Raw genomic sequence first — 18,983 nt, 5'->3', positions numbered from 1 at the left:
GTGTGGCCTCCCCTCTGTGTGTTGTGCCAGGAAAAGTTCGTGAACCCCAAAAAGACCACCAAGACAAATCCAGACAATCGCATTAGGGTCCCTTTATTCAAGCTGGAGCATGGGCTCCCGGCCAACCCTGACACAGCAAGATGGTGAAACCCTGAGCCTAGTTTTAGGCAAGCACTTAAAGAGGCAAGAAAGGGGTGTCTGGCCTGGCATACATCTGATTGGTGGGGCGGGGCGCATTATGGCCTTTAATGTAATTGGCTGGTGCTGGGAACCAAACGATAAACTTAACTTTTGTTTTCCTCCTGATTGGTGGTTGTTAGGAAGAGAAGTGTCAGGGGTGGGTTTGTAACCTGGGGGTGCAGATTTGTTGAGGAATAACCTGGAAACTGGTGCTAGACACAGGTTTTGTTGGGGTGCACCCTGGAAACTGATGCTAGGTACAGGCCTGTTAGTTAACTTGAGTTCAACCTTAAGTCAGCGTCTCTAAGATGGAGACTGAACCCAGAAGATTCAGTCCCTCAGTGTGGTCTTAGGGGTCTATATTAGCTGGAGAGGGCTTTAAAACTCAAAGCCTTGGGGGCTGGAGAGATGGCTCAGCGGTTAAGAGCACCGACTGCATTTCCAGATAGACCTGGGTTCGAATCCCACCAACCACGTGGTGGCTCACAACCATCTGTGAAGAGATCCGATGCCCTCTTCTGGTATGTGAAGACAGCTACAATGTATATATAGAATAAATCTTTAAAAAAAAATACTAAAAGCCTTTAGTCTCACCACTGCTGTCCCAGCTGGTGTTTGTAAACGCTGCATTTGTTTGTTAGGGCCGCCATGACAAAATACCATACATTATTCAGCTTAAATATAAAGGTATTTTCTCCTAGTTCTGATCATTTAAAGGTCAAAACCAAAGTACAGACATAGTTAGCTTTTCTGAGGCTCTCACTCCTCAGCTTGCAGAGAGCCATTTTTCCCCTGAGAAACTGTGTTGTGTTCTTTTTTTTTTTTTTTTTTTTTTTTTTCGGAGCTGGGGACCGAACCCAGGGCCTTGCGCTTCCTAGGTAAGCGCTCTACCGCTGAGCTAAATCCCCAGCCCCGTGTTCTTTTTTTTTTTTAAAGATTTATTATATATATATGTATATGTATATATATATGTGTATATATATATATATATATATATATATATATATACACACACTGTAGCTGTCTTCAGCCACACCAAAAGAGGGAATCTGATCTCATTGCAGGTGGTTGTGAGCCACCATGTAGTTACTGGGATTTGAACTCAGGACCTTTAGGAAGAGCAGTCAGTGCTCTTAACCACTGAGCCATCTCTCCAGCCCCCTGTGTTGTGTTCTAATCCTTTCTTCTGAATTGGAAGAAAAGACTTACTTAACTTTAATTAACCCTATAAAGACACTGAATAACTCATATTCTAAAATATTCGAGTTAGAAATCTCACCTACTGGGAGGATGTGAAACAATCATGATGACAAGGATGCAGGGATTTTGTATCTATCCATCCATCTATCTATCCATCTATCTATCTATCTATCTATCTATCTATCTATCTATCTATCTATCTATCTATCTATCTTAGATAAGGTCTCATTAAGTAGCCCAGGCTGGCTTCAAATTTGTGTTAATCCTCTAGCCTTCTAGAATGCTGGGATTAGAAACGTAAACTACTGTACTCACCTGAGGAACTTTGAAAATTTTGGGGTTTTATTTCTGCTTTTTGAAACAGAGCCTCTCTTCAGAGCTCTGGCTGTCCTGAAGCTCACATCACTGTAGTCCAGGCTGGCCTCAAATTCACAGAGATCTCTCTGCCTCTGCCTAAAGGGCACTACTGCCTGGGTGTGGTCTACCCAGACTGAAGTGCTGGGTGCACTACCACCTCCAGTTTTTATGGAGTTTTGGGTAGGGTTTTCTGTTTGTTTGGTTCTGGGTCTTGCTACATTACCCAGGCTGGCGCTGACCTCCTAGTCTCAAATGATCCCTCAGCTTCAGCCTTCAAAGTGCACAGGACAACAGGATTGCACCACTTCACTGACTACTTTCAGATTTTATTAAATAATTTCCCTGGCCCCGTCCACTAGGAAATAGGCCTGAGATCATTCTAAAACACTTTATACCCAGATCAAATACTTTTTCTAAAGTTTATTTTATTTTATGTATGAGTGCTCTGCTGCATGTGTACCTGCATGTCAAAAGAGGGATCCTTGTATAGACGACAGTGAACCACCATCTGGGAATTGAACTCAGGATCTCTGGAAGAGCAGCCAGTACTCTTTTTTTTTTTTCTTTTTTCTTTTTTTCGGAGCTGGGGACTGAACCCTGGGCCTTGCGCTTGCTAGGCAAGCGCTCTACCACTGAGCTAAATCCCCAAACCCTAGCAGCCAGTACTCTTAACCACTTAGCCATCCCTCCAGCCCCCTCAAATACTTTTTTCTTTCTTACTTTTTTCTTTTAAGATTTATTATATGAGCACATAGTAGCTGTCTTCAGACATACCAGATGAGGATATCAAATCTCTCCGTTTTGTGAGCCACCGTGTGGTGGAATTGAACTTAGGAACTCCAGAAGAGCAGTCAGTGCTCTTCAGATACACCAGAAGAGGGCATCGGATCTCTTTACAGATGGTTGTGAGCCACCATGTGGTTGCTGGGAATTGAACTCATGACCTCTGGAAGAGCAGTCGGGTGCTCTTAACCGCTGAGCCATCTCTCCAGCCCCAGTCAGTGCTCTTAACCAATGAGCCATCTCTCCAGCCTTACTTTGTCTATCGTTGAGATGACCTTGTATGTTTTGATATACATATATATATATATATATATATATATATATATATATATATTTGTTCTTTTTTTTTTTTGGAGCTGGGGACCGAACCCAGGGCCTTGCGCTTCCTAGGCAAGTGCTCTACCACTGAGCTAAATCCCCAGCCCTTCGCAGTCTTATATTAAGTAGTATTTAGTGTGGTTATTTGATCTACTTTGTATGTTGCTAAGTCAGATGATACATTCTGTTGAGAGAAGGTGGAGTCTGTGTTCATAGAGTGCTAATCTGCGGTTTCTGTAGCCTGTGATGTCTTAGACCTGGCTTTGGTTACTACTGACATTAGTAGGATAAGTTGAAGAGTATTTCTGCTTGCATTGGCCAGCCTTCACTGCTGTGTCAAACTACCTGGGATTCTAAGCATGGATCACAAATTCATGGATCACAAACTCTGGACTACACTGTTGGAATATGAATGTCATCATGGATATAAGGCAGTGGGGGTTGGGGAGGACAGGCAGTCAGGTATACAGTGTTGTATAATACCCACAGCCTCCTGGACTTCTGCCTCTGATAGACGGCCTGACAACTTCAAACTCATTATATTAGGGAGAGATAACTCATCAGTTAAAGCAAGGACCACTTTTCAGGCAACCCAGGGCCCATTCCCAACACCAACAGCAGTTCACAACTGTCTGTAAGTCCAGTCCCAGGGGATCTGACACTCTCCTTTGATTCTGCAGGCACTGCACACACATGACACATTAACATATATGCAGGCAAAACACCCACAAACACAAAATAAAGGGAAAAAAATTTAAAGTTGTTACGCCGGTAAAAGTTTTCCTCCTATCCAAGCCAAAGCCAGACAACAATGAGCTTCTGGGACCCAGGAGCAGGAATTGAGTCACCAGCATAGAACAAAGCTATTGAGAATTGAACTTTAAAAGATCCACTGTGTATGAAAATCAAAACTCTGGCGATGCGAAAGTACAGACCCTGAATTCACTGGGATCTACCTTGGGTAAATCCCTGAGACTCACTGTATCCTGCTTCCCCATATCTGTACTAGGTTGTTGTGATACAAAGAAGTTACATTTATAAACATGCTTTGTAAGGCCTGTTAAAAGGGTGGCTACCAGGCTGGCAAGATGTTGCAGTGGGAAATGGTCTGTGCCACCAAGCTGGACAACCTGCTTTGACTTCTTGGAACCACAATAGGAGAAAAGCCTTTCTCTGACTGTCTGTCTGTCTGTCTGTCTGTCTGTCTGTTTCTGTCTGTCTGTTTCTCTCTCTCTCTCTCTCTCTCTCTCTCTCTCTCTCTCTCAGGTTGTCCTCTGACCTACACACTACACAACAAACACACACACACACACACACACACACACACACACACACACACACACACACGATGTAGCGCCCTGACACCCGTACTCAATAGCAATACCTTTTTTATATGAATGAAAATGCAGCTATTACTAATCACGGATAGGACCTGCTATGGTGATCTCAGGCCATCTGCTTGAGGCAGAAGATCCTGAGGCTCTGGGTATTGTACAACACTGTGCACCTTGCTGCCTGGCCTTGTCCCCATTGCCTGACATCCATGATGCCATTCATATTCCGTTAGTGTTTCTCCAGAAGTCCATGCAGCCCACCTGTGCCCTAGCAGAATCTCCAAAGAGGTGACATCTGAGAGAGTGCTGGGTCAGGGATCACACCAACTTCAAAAGGGCAAAGTGTTAGCTTGTAAGGCCGTGCTTTAGAATGGCTGAGTAACCTGTGTGGGCATTTGACGATGGTCTACATGTCAGTCTTTGATTTGGCTATGCTAGAAATTCAGTGATCCTGGTGGGACTATGTAGGCTTCAGCTAGGCCCAAAATACCATGGTAATTTGCCGCCTTTCTGCTCCACTGTGACCTTGTCTAGAGGCAGACTTGTTCACAACAGGACTCAAGTCAGCCAAGGGCATCCACCACAAGCCCTCCTCTCTGTCTGCCTTGCCCCAGTCTTAGCCCAAAGTCACATGGGTAAGTATAATGGGCCCTGGGGCTGGCCTCATCCTCTCACACTGCCCTGACACATAAGTCACACCTTTCTTCCTGAAGGTACAGTGCCAGCTCACTCCTCCATGATCCCACCAGTGGCATCTGTCTGGTGAAGAGTTCCTTCCTGCTTTATGTTTAATTCATAGCTAAGGTTTGGGATGAGCTTCCCAAGAAAGAAGAGAACTCCCCTGGGGTCTTGCCCAGTTCCTGCCTGCTTTACTGGCCCACTGCCAAAGTCCCAGCCTCCTCCCCATGACTGGGGCTGGGGAGTAGAAGCTGTCCATGGGCTTGGGGGACATTGTCCCTGCCAGGGTACAGCCATCAGTTGCTAATCCCACAGCCCTGGAATGTCTGCAGGCCAATCAGCAGGGTCTTTGGGGGCTCCCCGAGGGTGCTAATAATCCGACAATGATTAGCAGGGGCCACAGGGTCAGCGCAGCACACTGCCCTGCTTTCTGTTGTGGAGCAGGCTGGCCAGACACTGAAGCGGGAGTAAGGAGGCATTTAGAAGGAGGGTTCTACGTCTCTTTTAAAGCCAGTGTACCATGGAGGGGAGGCTGTTTGGACACAGTGATGATTCACTAGCTTCTTCCTTTTGTCTGGCAGCTTAGCCTGACTCCCTGAGACTGTGAATAGCTTCATGAAGCCTGGGAAGCAAGCCGGACAGCTGAGAGAAGCCATGTCTGCAGCACCAGGCAGAACAGCCATTCAGCCCGAGCCCTCCCTGTGGCTGGGAAACCAGAGCCGGTGGCTTGGTCTCTTGCTTCTGCTCCTGCCTCTCCTTGGCATCACCTGGACAGAGGTGCAGCCACCCCAGCTGCCAAAGCAAGTTCCCATTGTGCAAGGTAAGGGATACCTGGGCAGAGACAGAAGATGTGCTGTTGTGAGTCTGAGAAAGGGTAGCAAGGGGATTTCTAGGCGTCAGGAACCCAGGACTGAGCCCTGTGTTATGCTGATATGATACGATGGGGGAAGCCATTAGGATGATGGCGGGGAGGATGGAAGGATACAGGGAAGGAAGAAGGATGAAGCAGATTGGTCCATGGTTGAGGTTAAGGAAAGATATTGGTTAGAGCCTATAGCTAAGACCTCAGAAGAAACACAGTGGTAGAAAGGCCTGTTTCTAGTCCAGGATCCGGGACTGAGTTTCTCATGCCCCTCTGCACCCCGCAACCCCCAAATATCATCTTCCCACTCCCAAGCCAGTCACTCACAGCACTGTTCTATGCTTGGTCTGTCCTCACCCATCTTCCTGCTTCTCTCCTGTCCTCCTTCCGTCTCCGTAATGGGATTTCTTTCCTACACAGCTCCCACTGCCTCTCCTCATCTTAGATCTGTGTCCTTGGGCTGGGGTCACCCTCACCTGGCTATGGCAATGTCCCAGGAGCTGCTGGTCATTGGCTTAACCTTCTCTCTTGGCCTCCAGCCTTGAGCAGGAAGGAGAGTTTCTTAATCCTCACAACACACAACCGTCTGCGCAGCCAGGTCCACCCTTCCGCAGCCAACATGCAGAGAATGGTGAGTGGACCCAACTGCTCTGGGTCAAGAGGGCTGCCAGAGGGACTGAACCCCAGAGTGAGCTCAGGAGGCCTTTCCAGTGTCCCTTTCACCAGGGGTGCCATGGTCTTGGTCGTTGGGGAGCTATGTGCTTTCTTCCCTCGGGGAAAGCCATTTGTATAGGAGATCAGGGCCGTGGGCAACTCACTTTCCTGGCACTCTGTCACTACGGAGATCAACAGATATGGAAGGAGCCAAGGTCCTGTCCCCGACCCATCCCCGGAAAAGGAGCTACACAAAGGAATCCAGCAGAGAGGATGGAGAACAGAGAGGGAGAAGAATCTCACTGGGCTTTGGGGGTGGACTGGTTTGTGACCAGGATTTTTCTAGCAAGTACTAGAAGACCTCTAGCAAGTTCCTCATTTGTTCACTTACTTGCAGTTTAGAACCCCCACAATGGAGGCTGCACCAGGGTTGGTTGGGGATGATCAACCTGCAGTCTTAGACATGCTGCCTTCACAGTCTGGGACACCCCCACTCCCACCCCCCCACCCCCCGCCACCCACAGCTGCAGCCCACGTGAACAGACCTGGGAACAAGGGTGGGATGGGTAAGGGAGGGCAAGGTTCCCCATGGCTACCTCCCATAAAGTCCTCAGAGGTGGACAGCCACAGTGGGCAGTGACCTTGAGAGCTCAGGGGTCAGTTTCCCAGGAGGTGGGGGAGGGTCTGCTTCTCTCCCCTGCCCTGCTCTGTGTCCCAGTGCCCATGTCCTGAGCAGCCAGGATTCAGGATTTTCCAAGCTGCAATACCTAGCCCAACCCTGCAGCCTGGAGTAGACTCTATGATTTACTGACATAGTTTATATCTTTCTTGGGGACCCTTGTTTAAATGGGCGTTGAAAAATCAGGTTTGACCAGATGGGAGCAGCAGAGTTCTTCTGACTGTGGCTAGGGCCAGCTCTTAAAGGAAAACACAGCCAAGCCAGCCTGCAAGTCTGGGCACTTTCTAAGCTCAGATTATTAGATGTGGCACATGACATCAGAAGCCCAGTCCCTTGCCTTCTATTTCCTATGAGATGCCAAAGGTGCCTATTGCAAGGCTTGGAAGATGGAGGCACAATTTTTTTCCCTGACCTATCTTGGGCAGCTCTGGAGGTCCTGCCTCAACCTTCTGTGGCTCTGTGCAGTGAGAAAACTACACCGATCTTTAGGCAGGCAAGCATGGCCCTGCTCACTCTGACCTGGCACCCCACGGACACTCAGAGCCAGGAGGGAGCTGGCTCGATGCCCATTTGTTTCCTTCCCTGTTGTCCAAAGGCCAGTCGTAGTGGTTAGTGTTGATCGTGCCAACTTGACCAGAATCACCTGGAAAAGGAATTTCACTGAACAACAGTCTAGATTAGGTTGGACTGTGAACACATCCGTGGCGAACGGTCTTGATTATGTTAATTGATATAGGAAGACCCAGTTTAAAAAATGGGTGTCATTGGTCGAGCATAGTAGCAGACGCCTTTAATGCCAATACTTGGGAGGCAAAGGCAGACAGATCTCTGTGAGTATTAGGCCAGCCGGATCACAAGACAGCCAGGTCTGCAAAGAGACCCTGTCCCCAAAACACCAAGAAAAGAAGCAGGTGGCACCATCCCCTTGACTGTGGGTATGACTAGCAGCTTCAAGTTCCTGCTACCATGATGACCCTGCAGTGCTGGCCTGGAATTGTGAGCCACATAAGCCCTTTCTCCCCTGAGCTGTCTCGCAGTAACTGGCAGGGGAGCAAATATATCACCCGAGGATGTCCGTTCTTGTCACTCCCAGGATTGGAGCGAGAGCCTGGCTCAACTAGCCCAAGCCAGGGCAGCCCTTTGTGGCACCTCAGCCACCCCGAACCTGGCAGCCACCCTGCGGAACACCCCAGACGTGGGCTGGAATGTGCAGCTACTGCCCATGGGCTCAGCCTCCTTTGTGGAGGTAGTCAACGTCTGGTTTGCTGAGGGGCTGCAGTACAGACATGGGTCGGCCGAGTGTGCCCACAATGCCACCTGTGCCCACTACACCCAGGTGAGTATACTTCAGATAAGGCGAGGCTAGGGCACGGTCTCCCCAGTCATCTTCCAAGAGGATACACTTTATCTTTAAAAGGGGAGGCTAGGGCACGGTCTCCCCAGTCATCTTCCAAGAGGATACACTTTATCTTTAAAAGGCGAGGCTAGGGCACGGTCTCCCCAGTCATCTTCCAAGAGGATACACTTTATCTTTAAAAGGACGCCATCTAAATTTAGATGTTACCACACCAGAGCCCCTTCCGTTCTCAAGAAAGTCCCCTTCTTTGTCTCCTCCATTCGACAAGTATGGATACTTATCGAATCACAAAACCTGACACTGTTTGAGTGGCTAAGCACAGCACTGAATTCTCAAGGTTTTCACGCCTTTAGTATAGATATCACGATAGTAAATGACCCGTGAAATCAAGACCCTTTGTCTTGTTTCCTGTTTTCTGGAATAATTTATATGATATTTGTTATAATCTTTCCCTAACATCATTGAGCCTTGTTTCATTCTGTATTTGTGTGTTTTCTATGTGTGCCTGTGTAAACAGACTATGTTTGTTTTGCTTTATAATACTAATTAATTAATTCAATATCTCATCTATTTATTTGTGTGTGTGTACGTGTGTGTGTGTGTGTGTGCATGTGTGTACGCGTCACGCACATGTGCCCTTGCGTGCCACAGAATATATCTGAAGCTCAAAGGACAACATGTAGTGATTGCCTTTCCTTCTATTATGTGGGGCTGTGGGATTGAATTAGAATTAGACGCAAGTGCCTTGTCTGATGAGACATCTCCCCAAACCATTGTTTTGTGTTCTTGATTCGACTCCTGGCTGTGCTTTCTTAGGCAGACCAAGCTGGCCTTAAACTAATAGTGATCTATTTGTTTCTCTCTCTCAAGTGCTGAATTACAGTGGAGAGTTATCAGTCCATCCTGGTTCCTCTGTACCTCCTTCCAACCTCCACCTCCCACCCCTACCCCCCTACTCCGAGACAGGGTTTCTCTGTATGGCCCTAGCTATCCTGGATCTAGCTCTGTAGACCAACTGGCCTCCACTGGCTGGCCTCCAACTCACAGAAATCCACCTGCCTCTGCTTCCCGAGTGCTGAGATTAAAGGCATCCGCCACCACTGCCAGACTCTTCTGATGTGGGTTTTTATCTTATTAATATGAAGTCTTTTTTGGTTTTGGTTTCAAAATCTTTTTTCTTTTTTTGAGACATGGTCTCATGTATTCTAGGCTGTCTTTAACTCTTACAGTTAAGAGTTCTTCAAGGGGGTTGGGGATTTAGCTCAGTGGTAGAGTGCTTGCCTAGCAAGTGTAAGGCCCGGGGTTCGGTCCTCAGCTCCGAAAAAAAAAAGAAAAGAAAAAAAAAAAGAGTTCTTCAAGGGTGGCTTTGAACTTCTGGTCCTTTTGTTTCTATCTCCCAAGGTTGGGATATCAGGTAGGCACCTGGTTTTGCCCAGGGCTTCATGCGTGCCAGGAAGACATTCTCCCAACTGAACTACATTAATTAAAACATTTCTAGTACATGAATTTAAGGGTTTTCAACTTCTAATTTTTCTTCCTTTCCTCCCCACCTTTCTGTTTTAGCCAGGGTCTTCTAGCATAGTCAGACCGGCCTCAAACTTATCTCAATCCCCCTGTCTCACTTCTTAGTCCTCCCGTTTCACTTTGGTTCTGTTGTTTCTTTTGAGACAGGGTCCCATGCAGCCCAGGGTGGCCTTGAGCTTACCTTGTATTGTAGCCCAGGCAGGCCTTGTGAACCTCTTGTCTCTAGCTTCCAAGCAATGTGACTACAGGAGTGGGCCACCATGCCCAGCTTCATCCTGTAAGTTTTTACATTACGTAAGGCTGGTCTTATTGTTGTTGTTGTTTTCAATGGTGGTTCTGGGTTGTTTGTTTTGAAGTATGTAATTATTTTTTCTTTTTATTAATTATATATATTACAAATTCTGCCCTTTCTTTCTCCTCTAGTTGTGTAGTTTTAACATTTTTAAAGATTTATTTATTTATATTATATGTACGAACACACTGTCACTGTCTTCAGACACACCAGAAAAGACCCCATTTCAGATGGTTGTGAGCCACCATGTGGTTGCTGGGAATTGAACTCAGGACCTCTGGGAGAGCAGGCAGTGCCTTAACCACTGAGCCATCTCTCCAGCCGCAATTTATTTTTATTTTATGTGCATTGGTGTTTTGCCCGCGTGTATGTCTGTGCGAGGGTGTCAGATACTGGAGTTACAGGCAATTGTGAGCCACCATGAGGTTGCTGGGAATTGAACTGGGGTCCTCTGGATGAGCAGTCAGTGTTCTCACAGCCATTTCTCTGACCCCAAGTCTGTGTATGTGTAATGCTAGTGATTCACACTAGAGTCTTGCATGTGATAGGAAAATACCACTGAGGTATAATTCTAACTCTAAAATTATAAAATGTATATCGTCTAAAGTAAGACATGGTGCATGCCTGTAAACCAGACTTAGGAGGTAGAGGCTAGAGGATCAGGGGTTCAATGTCATCTTTGGATACATGGAGAGTTTGAGGTTAACCTAAACAATAACTGTTAAAAAAAAAAAACATGGGCTAGTGGACTGGGGAATGTGGCACAATGGTAGAGCACATGTCTAGTATGTACCAGGCCCTAGCATAAAAGGACAGTCCATAAACTGAGCACAGTGGACCATACCTATAATTCCAGCATCTGGGAGACAGAGACAAGTGGGACTCCATGAGTTTGAAGTCAAGCTGTTGTTGGGGATTTGGCTCAGTGGTAGAGCGCTTGCCTAGGAAGCGCGTGGTCCTAGGTTCAATCCCCAGCCCCGGAAAAAAAAAATTGCTCAGTGAAGTCAAGCTGTTATACATGGTGATTTCTTGTCCAATGCTGCATCCTGCATAGTGAGGACCTTTTCTCTCTCGTCTCTATCTCTCTGTCTGTCTGTCTGCCCCATATAGATAAGGCTTGTGGCCATTTTTACCATCTTATACAAGGCCCTTGATATCTGTCTTTCTTTGGTAACTATTTCCACCTGTCTATAATCGTCCCTCATCCCTCCTTTTGACACTTAGTAACCCTAATTCTACTACCTCCTTCATTCCAAAAGCTTTCAATTCTGATGGCTGTGCTCAGCATAGCCACTAACCCGGAGCCCTAGGCAGGTAAGGGAGTCATCTGTCCACCTGGACGAAGCCAAACCCTTCCCAAGGGTGCACTGCCTGCCTTGTGATCTCCCAGACTGAAATAAAACCCATCTGAAAGTGTCTCTGAGCCTTGTGTTCTCCGCAGCTTGTGTGGGCCACCTCCAGTCAGCTGGGCTGTGGGTGGCAGCCATGTTTTGTGGATCAAGTGGCCACGGAAGCCTTTGTCTGTGCCTATTCCCCTGGGTAAGTCCCTCACCACAGGCTGGGTGGTAGCTGGGAGTAGGGGTGGGTGAAAGGACAGGGAAGCTGGGGCTGAAGGTAGGAAGGGTGGATGGATGACTTTTAGTTAGGGTGAGATGTAAGCCCAGCCACCCAAAATGCCTTTAGACCTTGGTGTGCATGGGAGACAAGAGGATGAAAGGAAGAAGGTAGAGTTGATTCCGGCCGTGCAGAGCAGGACTTGTTCATGAATTCTCCTTCCTGAATGTGTGACCCTACTCAGAGGGAATGTGTCCAGGAATGATACAAAGTCACCTCTTGTTTCCCAACTGCCCTACCTGTCACATCCAGCTTCCTGAATCCCTAACTGGGCCAGAAGTGCTAAAGGGGCCCATGGGGAAGGGAGCCAGGACCCATTCTGCTCAGGGCTCTTCCTGAGCTCTGTCTAAAGCTCCTGCCTTGCCAAGGCCAGGTTCTCCAGCCCCTCTGATGTTTTCTCTCACAGAGGCAACTGGGAAATAAATGGGAAGATGATCGCCCCTTACAAGAAAGGCCCCTGGTGTTCCCTGTGCACAGCCAGTGTCTCGGGCTGCTTCAAGGCCTGGGATCATGCAGGGGGCCTCTGTGGTGAGTGTCCCACCCTATTTGCCTCCTCCTGGAGCAGCAGGTACATGAGACCTTAGAATTGGTGAGCCTGGGGTGGGAACTAGCAGCCCGAAGGGCTATCCCCGAAGCCTTGGCCTCCACACCTAGGAAAGTACCTGCTGGAAAGAGGCCCCTTCTCAAAGTTACCTATTCTTCTTACCAGAGGTTCCCAGGAACCCATGTCGCATGAGCTGCCGAAATCTCGGACATCTCAACATTAGCACCTGTCGCTGTCACTGTCCCCCTGGCTACACAGGGAGGTACTGCCAAGGTGAGGACCCAGTGCCCATTCAGGCTGTCCTGCAGGGTGATCATGAGGGAGATTCGCCTCAGGAGGCATATACCTGTCTTGTGGTGTGTACTGGTACAGTGGGATACCTGGAGGGCTGGGGTGGCCAGAGACTGGAATGTTCTGAGGGAAGCCTCAGGTACATTAAGAGTGTATTGACTACTGTTTTTTTTTTTTAAACATTTATTTATTTATTATGTATACATCATACAGCTTTCTGCCTGCATGTATGCACCTGCAGGCCAGAAGAGGGCACCAGACCTGATTATAGATGGATGTGAGCCACCATGTGGTTGCTGGGAATTGAACTCAGGACCTCTGGAAGAGCAGTCAGTGCTCTTAACCGCTGAGCCATCTCTCCAGCCCTGACTACTGGTTTTTACAGTGCTTACATTCACTCAACAAAAGCTCATTGAGCCCCAACCATGTGTTATACATGTGATTTAAAACATTCAGGGCTATAATCCTAGTATTTGGGAGACTGAGGTAGCAGGATTGTCATGAACTCCAGGCCAACATAGGCTATATAGTGAACTCTAGGAGAGCTCAGGCTATAGATAGAGTAACACTCTGACTTTTAAAAAGGGCCCTTTAAGCTATCTATTGAAACAAAGGTAGAATTAAGAAACAGAAGGGGTCTCTCTTGTCCCACTGCCCACTTTTCATGACCTTACGTCTTGTGTTTTATGTGTTTTGTTGCTATAAAGAGACACCATAACCATGGCAACTCTTATAAAAGAAAACGTTTAATTGAGGCTGGCTTACAGTTTCAGGTGTTCAGTCCATTATTATCAAGGCAGCCAGGAGAAGACTGTCTGTGTGTCACACTGGGCAGAGCTTGAGCATATATTACCTCAAAGCCCAGCACCCATAGTGACACACTTCCTCCAACGAGGCCACATCTCCCAGTAGTGCCACTCTCTGGGCCAAGCATATTCAAATCCCCATGTCTTCCAAACCTCAGTTTGCTTCTCTCTACAAGGAAAATCAAACCAAAGCAGCCAAGGATGGCCATAGCTGGAAGCCCCGTCATGGGCTCTGTCTCTGGGAGCGTAGTCTTGCTGTGGCTGGCCTGTGAGGTGAGCATGGGGTCTAGGAGGTTTGAGACGGAGCACTCCACCTGTCTGCTTTGTTCTGGCAGTGCGCTGCAGTATACAGTGTGTGCATGGCCGATTCCAGAGAGAAGAATGTTCCTGTGTCTGCGATATCGGCTATGGCGGAGCCCAGTGTGCCAGTGAGTTCCAACTCACGGTTCTTCTCGGACCCCTCTTCGGTGGGGTGCTGGATCTGACTTTATCAGCTTGTAAGAGTCCATGTGTCAAGCTATTACCAACTACTTGTTCAGGAAAACCACCCAAATATCCTGGACTTGATCACAGTGGGGTATTTATACCAGTGGAATTAGCAAATGCTATAAGCTGTAGACCTTTTTTTTTTTTTTATGACATTTTACTTGTGCGCATGTGCCACAGAGCAGGTGCTGATGTCAGAGGACAATTTATGGAGGTTGACTTTCTCCTTCCACTAAATGGGTCCCGGGGATTGAACTCAGAACATCAGGCTTCTGGGCAGCAAGTGCTTTTACCTACTGAGCCATCTCTCCGGCCCTGGATTCCCCAGCCCCCCTCTTTCTCTCTCTTGAGAGATCTCGTACTTTCAAGTTTACCAGCACACTGTTGTCTTCTGCCCACTTCCATTTTGGAATAGTTAGCCAGAGGTTGGAGCATCAGGAGTATCAGAAGCATAGCTCAGCCTGACAGGAGAGGGTAAGGGTTCTGAGGTCAGCACACAAACTCAAGTTCTCCTTACTCCCGGCAGCCAAGGTGCACTTTCCCTTTCATACCTGTGACCTGAGGATTGATGGAGACTGCTTCATGGTGTCTCCCGAGGCAGACACCTATTATGGAGCCAAGATGAAATGTCAGGTGAGGGCTGACCCTTGCCTTCCCGGGGTCGGGGTCTCAAACAGGGTGGCAATGGAGTGGCTTTGGCCCAAGAGATAGTTCCTTCAACTTCCCATGGCATCGCTTTCTTCCTTAGTATAAAGCAGGAATCATAGATTCAAGGCTCATGCAAGCTAGGGTCCCACCTAGCAGCCAGGAACAAAGTCCTACCCCACTCCTATTTTAGGAGCTGTCTTGACTCAGCTCTGGCTTGACATGTGGGGATGCCAGGTCGGGATAGCTAGAACACAAGGTTTTCTTTCTTTCTCCCTCTCTTTCTCTCTCTCTTTCTTTCTCTTCTTCCTCTTCTTCCTCCTCCTCCTCCTTCTTCAAGATTTATTTATTTATCATATATAAGTACATTGTAGCTGTTTTCAGACACACCAGAAGAGGGCATCAGATACCATTACAGATGGTTGTGAGCTACTATGTGGTTGCTGGAATCTGAACTCAGGGCCTCTAGGAAGAGCAGTCAGTGCTCTTAACCACTGAGTCATCTTTCCAGCCCAACACAGGATTTTCTAAAGCCAGAAACCCAGATTTTCCTTGGTCTTTCTTGACTTGATAACACTGACAATTGATCCAAATCTAGTTAATACACTGAGTGACTGAGACAAAGGCCTTTTGAGAGGAGCACCAGGGGGTTGGAGATTTAGCTCAGTGGTAGAGCGCTTGCCTAGCAAGCGCAAGGCCCTGGGTTCAGTCCCCAGCTCCAAAAGAAAAAAAAAAAAAAAAAAAAAAAAGAGAGGAGGACCAGGCTCAGCCTATGAGCTGCCAACTGGGCTATGTGCACACAGGATTTGGAATCCTGGCTGTGGAGGGGCAACAGAATGGGTAGAAAGTTCTGGGCCTGAACTCTACAGTCTGTCCCATATGACTCAAAGTGGGGTTACAGGGAAAAGGTGGGGTGTTAGCCCAGATTGAGAGCCAGAAAGTGCAAGACATCCTTGCCTTCTACCTGGACCACCTGGAGACCACCAACAAGGTGACTGACAGTGACTTTGAGACCAAGAACTTCTGGATTGGTGAGTGCTTGGCCGTGGAAGGGTGTGGTAAAGTGGGAGGAACTGAAGCTCTACAAGGCCCCAGGAAACATGGCCTATGTAAGGGTATGGTAAGGGCTTGGAGCATGGGTCAGTAGTCAAGACAATCCCCTTCCCTGGGAAGAGGGTTGCAGGGAGGGAAGTATCACAGGATGGGGAGAATCCTGAAAAGAGATCTTTAACAACTGGGAGCTCAAAAGACATTAGGCAGCAGGCTTCTGCACTCTCAGATAGTAGGCAACCTTGGCTACCCTGGTCCAGGGCTCACCTACAAGGCAGCTAAGGACTCCTTCCGCTGGACTACTGGAGAACACAAGTCCTTCACCAGTTTTGCCTTTGGGCAGCCTGACAATCAGGGGTGAGTCTGGGATCTTTACCCTCTTCTGGGTCCACTTCCCACTTGGGCCTGCCTGGTTGAGCTTCTGATGCCACTGAAAAACCTTCACCCAGCCTATACAGGTCTGGATCTGACCTGGTTGTAGGTGCCAGGGAAGCCTGGGCCCAGCTGATGCAAATCCAGGTGAGGGAAACACAGAAGGCACATTATATAGAAAGGGGACCCAAGGAGTCTCTGCCCATCTATCATTGCCATTTGCACTGATATCTGGTCCCCGTCCCTCACCTGCCAACTGCCTGCATCAACCCCATCATTTCTGGTACCCACCCATCTGCATCCTTCATGCAAACCTCCACCAGCTGACCCACCAGCTGTCCCGTACAGAGAACATCTGGCTATGTGGCACTTCCCTGGTCTTCAAAGCTCAGGAGTGCCACACAGGGACAGAGATCACCATCTATAGGAGTCTATAGGATCTCCAAGGTCTTCAAATATCTCCCCAGCACACCCTCATGGCAGTCAGGCCTAACTGGACTTCTGGCATATATTCTCTTGATGGCAGAAGGGTGTGGTCCTGTATATTCCTGCTGTGACTGAGTGCCGGACTGGGGTGGGTGGAGGGTTACAGAGAAGACTTCCTGGCTTCTGTATGGAGAGCTGCAGTGTATGGGGAACGGAATGGTCACTGACTCCCAGCAGCCCCGGCTGCATGTGTTGCAGCACCAGGGCCTCACGGGTGCAGGTGGCCTAGTGGGCTGGAGGGTTTGAGACGCTACTAGGTTGCTAATTTCATCCCTCCACCTAAGCACTCTTTATCTTGACCTCGCAGGTTTGGGAACTGTGTGGAAATGCAGGCATCTGCCGCCTTCAACTGGAATGACCAACGCTGTAAAACTCGAAACCGTTATATCTGTCAGTTTGGTGAGACCCCGCTCTCAGCAACCTTCCTCCGTTCCCTTTCTCCTGGTGGGCTAACGGCCTGTGCCATGTTGCTAGGCTATCCAAGCCATAGGTACAGAGTGTGTCTGGGTTCAGAGTCAGAGGTGTTTTCCTGCTCAGGGCCTTGCATTTGCAACTGTCTGGGGCCAAAGGGATGATGTCAGCCCGGATTTGAACACCATGTTCCTGCAGAGGGACAAGACAGGACCCATATCTTGCTTGGGAGTTTTCCAGGGTTCCTCTCCTTCTATCATGAAAACTATCACCTGGGGAATCTGTCCGACTCCCTTACTGTGCCTGAATTTCCTACAGCCCAATAAGATCTGGGGGAGGAGGCAGAAGTAAAACCTGGACCAACATCAGCTCCCAGCATCCACCTATTAGAATCTGGAGTTCCCCAAGAGATCACAGCCCTGGCTTCTTCTAGATGAGTATAGCATCGAGAGAGGAAGAGTCATTCTACTATGCTTCCTTTCCAGCTCAGAAGCACTATTCCCAGTGGGAGCCGGGGCCCTGAGCCTGGCCCAACAGCTCTCCTGCCAGCTTCTGAATGCACAGACCGTTTCCTTGACTGCTCACCTGTGGGAAACAAGTGCCTGGCTGGGACTGAATGCCCAACATCCTGAGCAGTCTCAGACCTAACGCCATGCCGCCATGCCATATGCTGGGTAGGATAGTGTAGGTTGGTGTCATTATGCAGGTGAAGGCAGGTACAGGGTAGAATGAGATCTGTCATTGGACGAGAAGGAAGGATGGGCGGGAGAAAAGTTTTAGAGAGGGAGGAGACGGGAGCCAGGGGGAGAGCAGCTGAGAGAACATGGAGGCGGATGTTAAGATTTCTCTCTGCACATTTACAGGTTGTTATGACTATTCTTAAGGAATAGATGTGTACAGGATTCTGTGTGTCTAGATGAACAAACTATGTCTTATGTAGGTGGGCAGTTTATATCCTTATCAATTGGTTGTAAGTTAGTTGTGTGGATGCATTGTACACTGAGTAATTAACATATAAATCTGGTTGTTGGGTTACAGTTTGTTGAGTCATGACTTCACTGGGTTGTTGGGAGTGCGAGCAGAGTCAGTGACAGGAAGCCGTGCTTGGCTATAGAATGCTTGGTGCTGCGCTAGCACAGCCCGCTGAACACCATGTATGTGTCAGGCATGGTAACATCTCACCGAGGGGACAGCGCATGAAAGCAGCTGACAGAGAAACAGCTAGAGCTCTCGGATCCACACTCGGAACCTCTCGGGAACCAGTCACGAGCTTTTTAAAATTATACTGCAACAGGATAGTGGTATAACCTGTGGGAGACAAATAGGGAGTCCTAAAGGAGCCTAGCATGGGAAGAGAAGCTCCAGGATCCTAAACCTGCTTCTGATGGGAAAGATGGGCTTCTGTGGGGTCCGAAAGCAAAAGCCAGAGCCAGTAGCCAGGAGAAGCTGCTCTGCTCCATCCAGACAGATTCCCTTGGGCTGCTGGAGTTTTCAGGACTAGTGGCTTTACAGGGGATTAAATGATGCTCTGCATCAGCCGATTTTGCAATTCATCACCCCCCGCCCCCGTGTATTTTATTTCACTTTTGTGTTGTTGTTGCAGTTATTGTTTTGTTTTCTTGTGCTGACTGAGTTCAGGCTGGCTTTAAATTCACCTTGTCGCCTGGCCTGGCCTGGCCCCTAACTCATAGTAAGTCTCCTTCCTTAGCTGCCTGAGTCCTGGGAAGATCAGAAGAGGCTTTCCTGTCAGTTTCCTCTTAGTCCTCAGTCCCTCAGGCTCCCCAGTAACATAAGAGCAGACTCTCTTTGCTTCAATGACTTCTCCTCTTTCTCTCCTCTCTTCTCTCCTCCTCCCTCCCCTCCCCTCCCCTCCTCTTCTCTCCTAGCAGCTTCCAGCATTGTGCCTCAAACAGTAGGACAGAGACTACCCTGCAAATCTGGGAAATGCTGTGTGTGTGTGTGTGTGTGTGTGTGTGTGTGTGTGTGTGTGTGTGTTCCTGTGCGCACGCGCATTCATTCATGCCTGTGCATGCATTCGTCCTTGCATCCGAGCGTGCGTG

At 48.3% G+C, this 18,983-nt stretch overlaps 1 protein-coding gene across 14 annotated transcripts; it reads left to right on the top strand.

Annotated features, from left to right (window-relative positions):
* The first annotated feature begins 352 nt into the window (after positions 1-352).
* Positions 353-18,477, top strand: Clec18a (C-type lectin domain family 18, member A). Of its 14 annotated transcripts, none has more exons than XM_087594671.1 (14): positions 353-437; positions 4,707-4,807; positions 5,432-5,670; positions 6,252-6,343; positions 8,139-8,381; positions 11,660-11,757; positions 12,239-12,360; positions 12,542-12,649; positions 13,809-13,901; positions 14,486-14,592; positions 15,506-15,635; positions 15,915-16,011; positions 16,820-16,911; positions 17,409-17,960. In XM_087594671.1, the coding sequence occupies exons 3-14, from the start codon at positions 5,466-5,468 to the stop codon at positions 17,444-17,446; spliced, it is 1,425 nt and encodes a 474-aa protein (XP_087450797.1). In that variant the 5' UTR covers positions 353-437; positions 4,707-4,807; positions 5,432-5,465; the 3' UTR covers positions 17,447-17,960.
* Positions 18,478-18,983: the final 506 nt, after the last annotated feature.

Source organism: Rattus norvegicus, chromosome 19 (genome assembly GCF_021556685.1).
Source record: "Rattus norvegicus strain SHRSP/BbbUtx chromosome 19, alternate assembly SHRSP_T2T, whole genome shotgun sequence".
NCBI classification, from domain to species: Eukaryota; Metazoa; Chordata; class Mammalia; order Rodentia; family Muridae; genus Rattus; species Rattus norvegicus.
This window is presented reverse-complemented; position numbering and strand designations above follow the sequence as displayed.

Bases quoted from the DNA above. Each gene is read 5' to 3' on its own strand.
- Clec18a (XM_087594663.1), top strand. From the start codon at position 5,466: ATGAAGCCTGGGAAGCAAGCCGGACAGCTGAGAGAAGCCATGTCTGCA. The intron at 6,344-8,138 runs GTGAGTGGACCC...TGTCACTCCCAG, and splicing joins CAGCCAACATGCAGAGAATG to GATTGGAGCGAGAGCCTGGC. The intron at 16,012-16,819 runs GTGAGTCTGGGA...TTGACCTCGCAG, and splicing joins GGGCAGCCTGACAATCAGGG to GTTTGGGAACTGTGTGGAAA.